This window comes from Archocentrus centrarchus, chromosome 11 (genome assembly GCF_007364275.1).
Source record: "Archocentrus centrarchus isolate MPI-CPG fArcCen1 chromosome 11, fArcCen1, whole genome shotgun sequence".
Lineage (NCBI taxonomy): Eukaryota > Metazoa > Chordata > Actinopteri > Cichliformes > Cichlidae > Archocentrus > Archocentrus centrarchus.
The window spans coordinates 26,146,331-26,159,510 of record NC_044356.1 but is presented as its reverse complement, the minus strand read 5'-3'; the positions used below and the strand labels follow the sequence as shown (position 1 = coordinate 26,159,510).

Sequence of the window (13,180 nt, the reverse complement as noted above, 5' to 3'; positions counted from 1 at the left end):
TTTTGTAACATTTCATGATGACTCAAACTGTAGCCCCAATATGAATGAATTATGAAGCATTAATCAAAGGGGACCTGCTATGTAGACTCTCCTAAAGTAGCTTTGTGTGATGTCACAGTTCCAAATTTTCTTCACATACATTTTACAAATCCTCGGTTTGTCATCTGAAACAAGCCGTTTCGGCTCTCTTCCCCCTCCCTTTAAGCAAACATTCTTCTAATTGGCTGCCCCTCACGAACATAAAATTTGGACAGCCAATCAGAGCTGTGTGCCTGACATCATGCACAAGAGCAGGAAAAAACAGCGGCTGAAATTTGGGGTTTTCGCTTACTGTGATTTTTAGCACATAAGCTGACTTAATTATTTAAACTCTGGCCATGTTTAACATGAACAACAACCACTGTAACAGTATATACATGACAGAAAATAATAAAACGCATTATATGCCCCTTTTAAATAATATTCTAATACAATTTGAAATAAATCAACTAGGTTTGGCTCATTTTGTTTCGTTCTCTTGTTCACTTAAACCAAAAGCAATTACTAACTTTTTTTTTATACAGTCAACATATTGCAGAATAAGCATTAGTTTTAAGGCATGGTACCTGACACATTAGCCAGCCACACAAATATGCAAATAAAGCCTTCCATGGGCCTTTAAAAAAAAAAAAAAACGAATATATTTAAAAGCTACTACAGTATCTGCCTTGTGCAAGGAAACCAAAAAACTAAAAGTACAACCCGGTGTCCGTACAGCGGAGCATTTATCGGCCAAGGAGACAAGCATGTCACAGTTGACCTGCTAGCGCCACACGTAATAAGGACTCACACAGTCTTGTACAGAAAACAACCGCATCACAAAGTCAAAGAACATGAACAAACCTTTCAGAAATCCCTGAAAGGTTCAAATCATGAGGTTATGCCCCCGAAAGGTGCGTTTCAATCGCCACAACAGGGCCGCACGCCTGTCTCGCTTGGAGAACATACAACAGCTTCCGGTTTATAGAGGACCGTGAAGCCCTTACTTTTGCCTCTCAGGCAGTTGCCTCCGCTAGCTTTGGGGGGAGAAACAGCTCTCCCTCCATATTATCAGTCTCAGACTTCATCTTGTTAAATTTCAATGATTTTTAAACATTATGATATATGCCAAAATAAATATGCTTATGTAAAGACCTTGCTGGGGCTGACCACGAGTACTTTGAACCTGAAAAGCAAGACTCGGGGGGGGAAATAATTCCCGTATAAGCGCTCTTTGCAGGGCAGCCTGGGAAAGCAGGTTGTTGTAAAGATGGCGGCCGCAGTGGGCAGAGCTCTGTCCTTCAGTACAAAGCTACTTGTGTCGCCTTTGAGGCTGACTGCTGTATCTGCTCACCGTTACAGCGCAGAGGTTTCCGGTACCGGCGAGCCCATCACTCACACTGGACAGGTGAGCTTAAATTAGCCTCTCTGTTATTGCTACTTACGAATGGACAAACGTTAGCTAACAGCTCCATAGCTGGAGCTACACATTACTCTGCTTATAATGTGTCTCTGTGACCTTTGAATGGTGGTCATTGATCTTAATAAATCCTAAATATAGATACCAGTGTCAACATAGATTTCTGTTTGGGAAATAATGCTTTTTGTCTCCGCTTTTCAAACGGTTTCCGTACTGCAGTGCGTGACTTGGTCGTTTTTCTTTTAGGTGTTTGATGAAAATGATTACAGGAGAGCCAGATTTGTTGGCAGACAGAAAGAGGTAAGAAATAAGCACTAATGTTTAGTGGAACTCCGGTTTTTTTCTGGTAATTTCAGTGTAACTCCTGCTGACTGGGTTTTGGTCTTGGATCTGTCATGTCCATGATCCAAACCCCATTTTCAAAGATCCATGGCCTTAACACATTTTAAAAGTGAATGAAAAACCAGAAACATGCACCAGTACAGTGTCCCTGTGTTTAATGTGTAGTATACCTTGAGGCTACCTCACCTAGTGCTGACAGATGTGCTTTGTATTGTTTGTGTTAAGCTAAATAAGAACTTTGCCATCAAGCTGGTGGCAGAGGAGCCAGTAACTGACATCGAAGCCAGAGTGGTGTCTTGCGATGGGGGTGGAGGAGCGCTGGGGCACCCCAAAGTCTACATCAATTTGGTAAGATCATGCACACATCATTAAGGTAGTGGTCTCAGAAAACACAAAATGCCATTGCATTGATTAAGTTGGGAGCACAGTGGTGTGGTGATTAGCACATCTGGAAGGTCCTGGGTTTGAATCCTCCAGCAGGTGGACAAAGGCATGGGGATGTTCTCCCCATGTCTGTGTGGGTTCTCTCCAGGTACTCAGGCTTCCTCCCACCGTCCAAAGACATGCACGTTAGGTTAATTGGTGACTCTAAATTGGCTGTAGCTGTGACTGTGAGGTTGTCTGCCTTTCTGTGTTAGCCTTGCGACCGCTTGACAACCTGTACAGGTCAGCTGGGGTAAGCTCCAGCCCAACTGTGACCCTGACTCAGATAAGTGGAAGAAAATGGACGAATGGACTGATTAAGTTTATGTAACACTAAAGCTCAGTGATGACTCCAGGAGTCTCTTGAACTGTTTCCAAAAAAGTTGGGATGTTGTTTAAAATGTAGATTCGATTCAAGTCAGTATTTGAGTCAGTGTTTGAAACTGAAGAAAAATATCACTTTACAAGAAATATAAGCTAATTTTCAGTTTATTGCCAACAACATGTTTTTTTACAAATTGGAACAATGCAAACAAAAGACTGGAAAAGTTATGTAGGGCTAAAAAACATCATTTCACATCTGACTTTGTTTTTTTTTTTTTTTTGTTTTGTTTTTTTTATCTGATTGGTTATTTAAAAAATGAATCCCAGCAAGGATGACTGTTTTCAAATTAATGAAGGAGTTTAGGGGGCAGATCCCCCCTCCTCTTTAGGTTTTTGAAGGTGTATCTTATTTTAAGTTACTTTTTTGACATTTTGCATAGTTAACCCTCTTAATTAGAGGGGAAGGCGAAATGTCAAAGTAACTTAAAGGGCCAAATTGTATGTTATTTGTGACATCAAACTTGCGGCCCGTGGAAGCGGTCCACAGGCCGCAAGTTTGGACACCCCTGGTTTAGAGTATTGCTTTAATCCTCTCAGGTGATGCAAAATGTCCAAATTGTAAACACTCTTCTGTTTTTGTTTTTTTTTTGTCTTCAGGATAAAGACACAAAAGTGGGAACATGTGGCTACTGTGGATTACAGTTCAAGCAGAAGCATCATCACTGAAACATTTCCTCTGTCTGTGCTTCTCTGTATAAATCACCATATTGGTTAATAAATTATATCTTGTCTGTCTGAGAAGTCTTTCTTTGTAATTAAGCATGCTGGAATAAATGTTGCAACACTGAGAGGAAGACTGCACTGTACAGAACATGTTATAAACAGTCAGACATGTACAGAGAGTTTCTAGTTATTGCTCTTGTGGATTTGAGGGTGGGGTTGACTAAGTTACCGCTCCTGCAGCACTTGAATTCCCTAACGATACGGTGCGTTTCCAGTTTGGTTAGTTGGCTGCAGTTCCACCCTGTGGCGGCCAGAGGGCAGCAGTGTCCTGTGTGTTCTGAGGCTGCAGACAAAGACTGAAAGGCTTTCTTTCAGGAAACAAGATAAGTTTTAGGTTTTCCTCCTTGCACTAAAAGCAAAGGGTTTTTAAAAATATATAAGGATTAAAAGATGATGCAAACTTTTAATTAAAATGAATGAAAAGACAGCTAATGTAAGTTACACCTAAGTGTTACCTCTGTCATCATTACCAGTGGTGTTTATTTAGTACACAAATGTGATAAATACAGGACTTTTGTCTTGTTTACACTGAAAGAACCTTAACATTCCTCTTGCATTGGCTCCCTACAATCTGCGCTGTGAGGTCTTGCTCTGCCAGGATACTGTGGAGGTGGGGGTGGGGGGATAGGACACAGCAGTGCGGAACAATACATGTTTGAAGAAGAGCATATATATATATTTCATCAGGCTTATTCTCCATAGACCTCTGCATGCCAAATTGGCCTGTGCTTGGCTTGGGCTCCAGACAGCACTAGCCTGTTCTGTCCCCAGTGATGCAGCCAGTGGAACTGCATTTTCCACACCATGGAGCTCAGGTTGGGAAGAGTTGTCAGGCTGATATAATTGGCCCTGGTGACTCCCGGAAGTGAGTCTTATGCTGTAGTTAACCTCATCTATAGTCAGACCACAGTGGATGATTGAAGGGGAGAGAGGTGCATTGTTAAAATGAGGCAGGCAAGCCGGGTCAGTGTCAGAGAGCTGACTGGTTGGTCTTGCGGTTGGTAAGTCTGAGTGGTTCAGAGGCGGTGGTTGGATGAGTTGGAGGCATTGCCAGGGGCAAAATCTTCAGATGAAACTAAGCATGTGAATTGCACTGAATTGAGAAGCACCGATGTTTTAGTCCCAGGTTTAACTACACTCCTTCATTATTCACCACCTTTAAATGCATAATGTAATATTCTTCAACATCATATATATCAAGGAACTCCAGATTGTAAAGGTGGATTTAACCAGTTTGCAGACGGGCTCATTCATGGGTGTAGTTTTCAACTGTCAAATCAGCACAGGATCTCACATTACATCCAGTTACCTATTTTCCTTCTCCATGATATTAGATCATAATTGGAAATATACCCCTTAAGCATCTTATGACCTACAGTGTTGGGTCAGACCATTCAGACAAAGATAAGCTCAAATGAGACTGTAATCATATTGAAAATGTCCTCACTGCTGAGCCTCGCAGTAGATAATGGAGTTAAATGCCACAGAATTCCTTAACACAGCGTCCTTCCACAACAATCACTCACTCTACACAAAACATCCTCCTCATTGCTGTAATTGCCCCATTAAAATATTTCTCCTTGAAGATGTGTCACATTACAGACCCTGCGGCTCATTAAGGAGTTCCCTGCAGCCAATTATCTAAGCCTCCATGTCTGGAAGCCACTGTGACCGAAAGGGGCTCAGAGGCAGATCTGGGAGCAGCCTGTCCTCCTCAAATCTACGCCTACTGTATGAGAGTCAAAACAGAAAACTGACCTTTGGTCATTGTCTCGGGGCGACTCCACTCAGCTCCACTTTAGAGTCAGGTGACAGAGCGTCTGACCTTTACCATGGAAATAATGACTTGTTCTTGTGCCAGGAGCTCAGAGGGTTACCGCAGGGAGCGAGACACCTCTGGCGACATGTGACAGTTTTTGGAGGAGAGAGTTTGCACTCAGCACTTTGATAGCCCCGGAAAACCAAAGTGTGTGTGACAAGACACAAGCGACTTAGAACTCTGTGTGTGTGTATGTGTATGTGTGTGTGTGTGCTTGAGTGTGCAACAGAGACATAGTGTTGAAAGGAAATAGGTGTCAGACAAGAGGTGCAGAGAGGAGTAATTTAAAGTTGTCAATACTTCCTGTGCGGACATTCCACCTGAAATTTTAAAAATAAAAATGATTCAGAAAAAAGGTTCCCACTGTGAGGGGGAGGAAACAAAAAGAATGTGAACAAATAATACATGTGAATAAAATTCAGGCAAATCATTTGTAGTTTACTTTCCAAGGTCAAAAAGAGCCCTTTGCGATCACCTCTGTGTCAATTCTCCCACAAGACACAAAGAGCCGAGAAACTCCAGGTGCTGTGAGACAGACAGGTAAACAGTGAGTCTAACATTCCCCGACCTGTGCAGTAACACACTGAGTCTTAATCACATTATATGGCCCAGGGAGCAGGTCTGCGTGTCAGACTGGCTGTTGAGTCGTTCGCCTGTGTCGACAGCAGACAGAGGAGAGGTGAGACAAGTGGAGGGACAGAGGGAGGGAGAAGATGGAGGAGGGAATATGGAGGATGGGGGAAGAAGTTGGGGAAGAAGACATGACATAGCCAGAGCAGTAAAAAGAGGAACGTGTGAGAAATCAGAGGAGCAGAACAAACTGTTAAAAAGAGATATGAGAGAAATCTCACGAATTGATGCTAAAAAGAAAAGAGCTCAATTTCTAGTTTTTAATTTTAATTTTAATTTCACTCAGTGTAAAGTTTACACACAACCTCCTCGTCAAACACGTATTTGCGAAAACTTCTAGTCTGATTTAATAATGTAGCAGATAAAAGCAGGCTTTTTGAAGTTTATTGTCACTGTGTGGTGATTTAAAAATCCTTACTTTGTATTTATTCAAAATCTTTAGTTAGCTATGCCTAAGCTAACATGGAAGTGTAAGAAACTGCAGTTCCTTGAATGGCCACTTTAGGCTGGCTCAGCTCGCTTCACCAGCTGTCAAGTGACCGGGTGGTCGAGGCTCGTTATACCCGGAGAGAACGCCTGACTCCCAGCACAGCGTTTTCAAACCCCACTGGCTTTCGCCACTGAGTGAAAATTTAACACACATATAATTCACTCAGATGATACCTAATGGTTTATGTTTGGTTTATTTCAGTGTTTCATTTGTTCCTGAGCAAATCAGGTTGGCTGAGATTAAAACCATAACTGGATAGTTTTATTTAACTTTAATGTCTCGCTGGAGCAATGCCAGTATATTTGGAAATTAATCATTTGCTCATCTTTATTCCTTGATGTAGAAAGTTGTTTCAACTGCTTCTTTTTAATTAAAATGGACATTAAATAAATAAAAAAAAAAAACACAAGCAAAAGTTCAGGCTGCTTCGTGTTGTCACGGTGGCTAGGCGACAGGAGCACTGAGGTAAGGGTGGATGGCAGATATGAAGGCTAGACCGTCCAATTTCATAACCGCTTCCTTCTGGCTTTCATGGGCTATGAAGGATCTGGCCTGCAGCCCCTGAATTTGGACACAGCTATAGGCAGTATATTAGGGTGATGTCAATTTTGAAGCCCTGAGATGAGCATTTTCTCGGTCACCATATTGTTTGGACAAAAAAAAATGGTTGTGACAAGAAGGAAGGGGTCTGACTGAAACTGCATGCTCACACACAAATCGTTAGCCAATGAGCCTTCAGTTCCATATCACAGATAATCCTCCATTTTTAAACAATATGAGTAAGATACTGTGCGGATGTTGCTGAGGAAGTAGAGCAGTTTGTTTACCAATCAGAAGGTTGGTGGATCGATCCCCGACACCTCTAGTCTGCATGCCGAAGTGTTCATGGGCAAGATACTGAACTCCAAGTTGCTCCCGATCTGTTCATTGGGTGCAAAGTACCTTGGCATAGACAAAAGGGCCGTATGAATGTATGCATGACTGGATGAATGAAATTTGCCCTAGAAAGTGCTTTAAGTGCTCAACTGAGTAGAAAGGCGTTCATGTTTTATACTGTCTACGGTCATTCCTCATAGACCCCCATTTTAAAATGGCCAGATATACCTCAATAAGTTTACTGACAGGTACAAAAATGGTTATGCTCTCTTTAGCAATTTTATTCTTCCTTGCAACTGTTTGGAGGGTAAACTTATATAGTTCACAGGTTTAAATCATATTAAGGCTTAAAGTTATATGCTATTAGTTGTGATTGTGTCTGAGTGACAGCTGTGTGCCATTTTGTTTTTCTTCAGTATTCAGTATTAAGACACACTACATTTACTGTTCAGCTTCTCAAGTTTCTCATTTTGTTTTAAACCTGTTTTCTGCTAGCTAAAATCAGCCTACCATCCAATATAAGACACTGAACTACCATAGTACCTTGTTAACCAAGCTAACATTAGCCGATAGCTCCCCGGTGCTGCTCTCTCATCCAAATGTGGTTACAAATTTATTTAAATGTATTTAAATTAAAAGAACAAAACCAAACAAATAAAAAAAAGAAAGAAACCATATTGGAACAGTCAAACTGACAGACCAAAGGCTTAAAAATATAGCCAAGAAACCAAAGTAATGGTAGCATCACATTTTTCTTCTTTACACAGTTTATGCTAATATAATCAACAGGCTGTTCAGTTTCCAACAGCTGGACTATTTGAAATGTTTTCCAGCTCTTTGATTTTTTTTAAAATTTAGATTACAGCTATAGCATACTATCTAGTGAGAACACTGGAATGTTTACCAGCAATGATTTTCTTAGCAGTTATTTTAGACTAGAATAGAAAAAAACGAGTAATGCGCTCAGTTTCTGGTGGCTGTAAACTTCCAGTGAATATTAATGTTTGCACAGTGGCCGAATGTGTAAATAAGCAACCTTTTGCCATGTCAGCTTTAAATGTATTAGTCAGTATTGCGGTCACAGCTTCTTTCTGCTGCCCCTCAGTGGACAAAAAAAAATGTGTTATTGTTTGTTTGCATTTCTCATTATTCATAAAATTATCTAATAAAAACCAGAGTTACAAATACTGTATTTAAAAAGAAAAAAATCCCAATAGATTAACAGTGGAACAACAATGGATAGGGAACATGGACCTTTTTCCTAACCAAAGCTGATTCAGTTTGGAACAACTTGATAAAATTAAACTGCAGTCTACACCTCTGCAGTAATCCCCGTGCTCTGCACCCGAGAAAAAAGTTGTGTGTCAAACAGCTAAGGGTGAGAGCATGTCCTTAAATCTCTTTCCCCACTTAGCACTGAACCAACCTCTTATCTGACTGCCATTCCACATCCTTGATAATACTTCTTCTTTTGAAGTCAAATCTACCTCAAGACTTTTTAAACTGGAAACAAAATTGTCTCGGTTCTAGTCCATTAAATTTCGATCAAAAACGTAAAAATTTGAACAAAAATATAAAAGATATATCTGCAGCCTACCAAAATAAGATCCCATCCACCGGCAAGTGGGAGAAAGACAACTTTCCAGAAATAAAAAGTCAGATGTCATTATTTATCATCTTAAATCTTACTTATTTATGAAGCAGAAACAGAAAGAAATTCTCGGTTGAATTCATCCTAAATTATTTAATCTGAAATGGTTAATTCCATACAAAGCCCAGGCAGATCCCTCCTCTGTTCTGATAAATACTTTATCACTGCTCCTAAATCGAAAACAGGAGAAGCAGAAGGATGTGGGGGGGTGAGGGAAAAAAGAATAACTTCTCACTATTTCTTGTTGTGCTTTATTTGTGAAATTTGTGAAGGTTTATTTAATAATTTAAGTTGATGAATTTTTTTTTTTTTTAAGTTATTTAGGTCTAATCATACCCGCCTGATTTCTGTTTATTCCAGCAATCTTTCTATTTATTGCCTGTATGAAAAAGAAATCACCCGAGGGGATAAAGACGTGACACTTAGTTAAAAATTACTTAAGAGCTTTTATGAAGCATTTTGCTTGTGGTGGATTTTCTTGCAGTCCCAGGTTGACAAAGTCAAAAGCCGCCTAATGAAAAGGGACGCATCGCTGATTGCAGCTATATCTGGAGCCGAGGTGGAAGTGGCATCGATTTAACAATTTAGCAGCACCCTCCTCTGTGTGTTTCCATTAGTCACGGCTGAATACCACTCACATTGCCCCTTTCATTCCTTCAAAACACACACAAATATCCTCTCTCTGGTACACACACACACACACACACACACACACACACACACACACACACACACACACACACACACACACACACACACACATATGTCCAAAGCTGCCGCGGTATCTTCCCTTTCCCCTGAACAGGATATATATCAGCTAACGTGCTTCTACTATTGGTTCCAGACAGCGGGCGGCTAATATAAGGGCACACTCAGAGAACTTTGCCATGCTAAAGAACACGCTTTTTTATTTCTGTGACTCAGTGCATGTGCAGGCTATAGTGCAAGTGTACAATACTGTATATTTTTCATGTGTGTGAACCATACAGCCTTGGAGCAGGGAAGTGTGCAGTGACAACTGATCATTGATGAAGTCCACAAGAGTCTGTAAGTTGTAAGAGAGCACATGAATATTAAATTGCCACAGTAGAATCATACACTGATAACTGACCGTTCACCAGATCCCTTCAATCAAATAATTTTCCAGTCATAGCTTAGCAACTGTGACTAAGCACAGCAGCTCTGCCAGGCTTTGGATTTGCTGAAGCAGTGTGTATGGGTCTTTAGTAAAAGCAGTTTTCTGTATATAAAGAATGTGTGTGTGTCTTTTCTTAAGCCTTTCCAGGCCCCCAAACACACGAAAAACAGCGTAACAAGGCATGAAACTGCTTTAACTTAAGCTACAATTGTTAGCATGCTTCAGCCTGGATAATCAGCTGGTGATGATGCTGGCTTTTCACTCTGAGCATAAAACTTTACCCGCTGTCTTCTAGCCTGCAAAATCAACAGTTGTTGTCTTCCTGCTTTTGCCTTAAAATAGAATGAAAACCTCAACAAGCAAACAGGGGGTGGCTCTTAGTGAACGGTCAGCTGATCATGTCACACAGTCAAAATATCGATATTCACTTTAAGTGGCACAGTCAGTCTCTCCTCTGGTGGCGTGTTGGTGGACTACAAAGCTGATGCAGACTGACCAATTTCAAAGGACTGTCCAGGTGTTCTGTTTTCTATCGCAGCTTCATTTAGGCCTTTCCACACCTCAGCTGGTTTGGGCTGTTGGAACGGAGGGCCATGGAAAACTCCATCCACCCATTCTCTGAGTGTGGCGACTGGAGATTCCTGTTGCCTTTCTGTCTTGGTGAGTGCCATGTTAGTTGGGTACCCGGGTGAGGAAGACCCGGTTGACGACAGCATACACGGTGGGTACTCTGACTGCAAGCTGGCATCCAAAGACACAGCAGTGTGAGCGATGGACCAAATTTTGGGCTTGGTGTCTGTGCTTTGAAGGTCTGCATTAAGATAGAAGGAGCTGTTTTGGTGTTGGACCGCTGTGAGTTTGGGGCAGTTGGGGGACAGTCTCTCTTTTCTGCGCAGTGGATCTGGGTTGTGTGCAAGATGCACACGAGGGAGCTCTGTGTTTGGGTTTGCTTCATCGTCCTCAGGTAGAAACTGTGGCTTCGGATCACAGTCAGAAGCATCTGACTCCAGGAGGTCAAAGTCCTCAAGATCACTCTGTAGGTCTGCACACTGTTGCTCTGCAAAAATAAATTACACCAGCAACAGTTAGTTAGTGCATAACACTCAAAACTTGGGAAACCATGAAACAAGCAAAACGTGCTGACAGATTGATTAAGGCCTTGCTTACCAGGGAGCTCCTTGTCACTTTTAAGTGGCTTCTCAGCTTCATCACTGTCATCTTCACAGCTTCGGTCATCTGAGCTTTTACAAGCCCGTGGTGACCACGTCACCTTGTTCTCCTTTTTCAATCTCCTGCGTGCATTTGCAAACCACGTAGACACCTGAGGGATGGAAAGAAATCAGTACAGAACTTAAAGTTATAAAACGGGGAAAAGGAAGGTGAAAAGGTGGGAAAATTTACTAAAGAGAAAAAAAAAAGTAAGCACCAAAGAAAAGGCAAGAATCTGACACATTATCATGCAACTAAACCGAATGGTGCAACTTTAAACATCAAAGTCATTATTTTCCAAGAACTCACTTGTGTAAGTGTCATTCTGGTGATGATAGCAAGCATTATTTTCTCTCCCTTAGTTGGGTAGGGGTTCTTCTGGTGCTCCTGCAGCCAAGCCTTCAGAGTGCTGGTGGTCTCTCGGGTGGCATTTTTACGCCGTGAAGCGCCGTCTGAGCAGGAATAACTGAGCCAGATGATGATAATCAAAATAACAGTTAGTTCATCACAATTATGATACTGACACTATAAACCTGCTACACACAGGTACATTTTTCTCAGCAGTCCCAAGTAAATGATGACGACGACATTGATGTATTACAGTTTTCATGTTAAAAAAATTATGTTCTAATATAAGAGCAGTAAAAGCATTCTTGTTGACTTACCCATATCTGTCATAAGGATATTGCCCAAACGTGTATTCATAAGGATAATAGGCAGGGGTCTGAGATGTCCCCACATGCACAGATGCAGCTCCTTCTTTGTGATCTAGTGGCCCCTGAAAATATTGAATAATAATAAATGAATACCTAATCAAGATTAAGAAAACTTTTATTTATTTTTGTAGTTTCACCTTACACCTTAAAGGGAAAATAAAAAAATTGAAAAATGACGAAGAATCAATGCGCTAGAAGTGACGTGTGACACTCACTCTGGAATAGAGAGCGGCGTCCGTAGCGCAGGTGTTGTAATAGCCCTGGCTCTTTGGATACGGGCCGCTGTAGACCCCGATGCCAGTTCCTGGGGTGAGCTGGTGGCCCGGGGAGCGCAGCACCGGGTGGGACGGGGGAGTTCCCGGCTCCAGGCAGCCGGCCAGGGAGCCTGAAGTCATCAGAAACTATGGAGAAATGTACAGTAGGAAGCGAACCTATTTATATCTATAAATGAAAATGACTCGTATTCTCTTTAAAAAAATAAAATAAAAGTAGTTCTCAGTGGAAGCTATTTTACGTACACTGGAGTTTAAATGTCTTTTTACTTTTACAAATTAGCAATTGTTTAATATGACTTATGTTCTCAAACAAAGCAATAAACGCAAGGAAAAAACAACACGGTGACATTTTCCACAGTCATGTTGCGAATAAAGTAAATTGCTGATGGATCATTTTTTGACAAATTAAAATCGATGTATCCTCCTTATTAAGCCCAGATCCTCATCGATAACATCAAAGACAAAACAATATATTAACTATACCTGTGGCGTGGTGGAGTAGGAGTATCCAAGCTGAGAGTAAGCCATGGTTCAAATGTGACCAAAGAGGAAATAAAAGGAGCGCAGACGTGGAGCGACGTCCAGCAGCATCCGTGCCAAACGCAGATTTTTGCCCCTGACACTAGTTCAGAGATACTTTCCGGTCAACTTTCCAGTTTTAAAAAATTGTATTTCATCTACCATCTCGTCCAAAAGAGTACAGGCAGACATTTACGCACCGCTTCCATTTTACGCACCACCACTAACAGACTTTTAAAGTAACTTCTTGGCTTCACTTGCTGTTCCACCTCATTCAGCGGGCGGTGGCTGCTGCTGCTTTTTAAAGTGTCCCTGCTCTCTTACAATCCAAAGCCAGTTTGTGTGGCGTGTGTGTGATCAAACCATGCATCTCTCCGTGATGCGCTCTTTAGTTTTTAAGGCGCGTCTCTCTGACGTCAGCCCGGACTCGTGTGTAGCTCGGTGTTCAAATCCAGATGAAGAAACTCACTCCTAATTAATTCCCTCCCAGTTTTCTTTCGCCTCTTATCCAACAGCTCTGCGATGCCCCCAAGAGTCCCCAGGCGTA

General features: G+C 41.5%; 2 protein-coding genes across 2 annotated transcripts; one reads left to right on the top strand and one right to left on the bottom strand.

The window, feature by feature from the left end:
• Positions 1-1,218: 1,218 nt before the first annotated feature.
• Positions 1,219-3,322, top strand: ndufs6 (NADH:ubiquinone oxidoreductase subunit S6). The gene is made up of 4 exons (XM_030740939.1): positions 1,219-1,426; positions 1,685-1,738; positions 2,006-2,128; positions 3,185-3,322. Exons 1-4 carry the CDS (start codon positions 1,289-1,291, stop codon positions 3,251-3,253), a joined length of 384 nt encoding a protein of 127 aa, XP_030596799.1. The 5' UTR covers positions 1,219-1,288; the 3' UTR covers positions 3,254-3,322.
• A 6,313-nt stretch (positions 3,323-9,635) lies between these two features.
• irx4b (iroquois homeobox 4b) lies at positions 9,636-12,975 on the bottom strand. Its single transcript, XM_030740938.1, has 6 exons — positions 12,598-12,975; positions 12,055-12,240; positions 11,789-11,901; positions 11,433-11,589; positions 11,082-11,235; positions 9,636-10,971 (listed from the first exon to the last, which is right to left on the bottom strand). Exons 1-6 carry the CDS (start codon positions 12,640-12,642, stop codon positions 10,388-10,390), a joined length of 1,239 nt encoding a protein of 412 aa, XP_030596798.1. The 5' UTR covers positions 12,643-12,975; the 3' UTR covers positions 9,636-10,387.
• Positions 12,976-13,180: the final 205 nt, after the last annotated feature.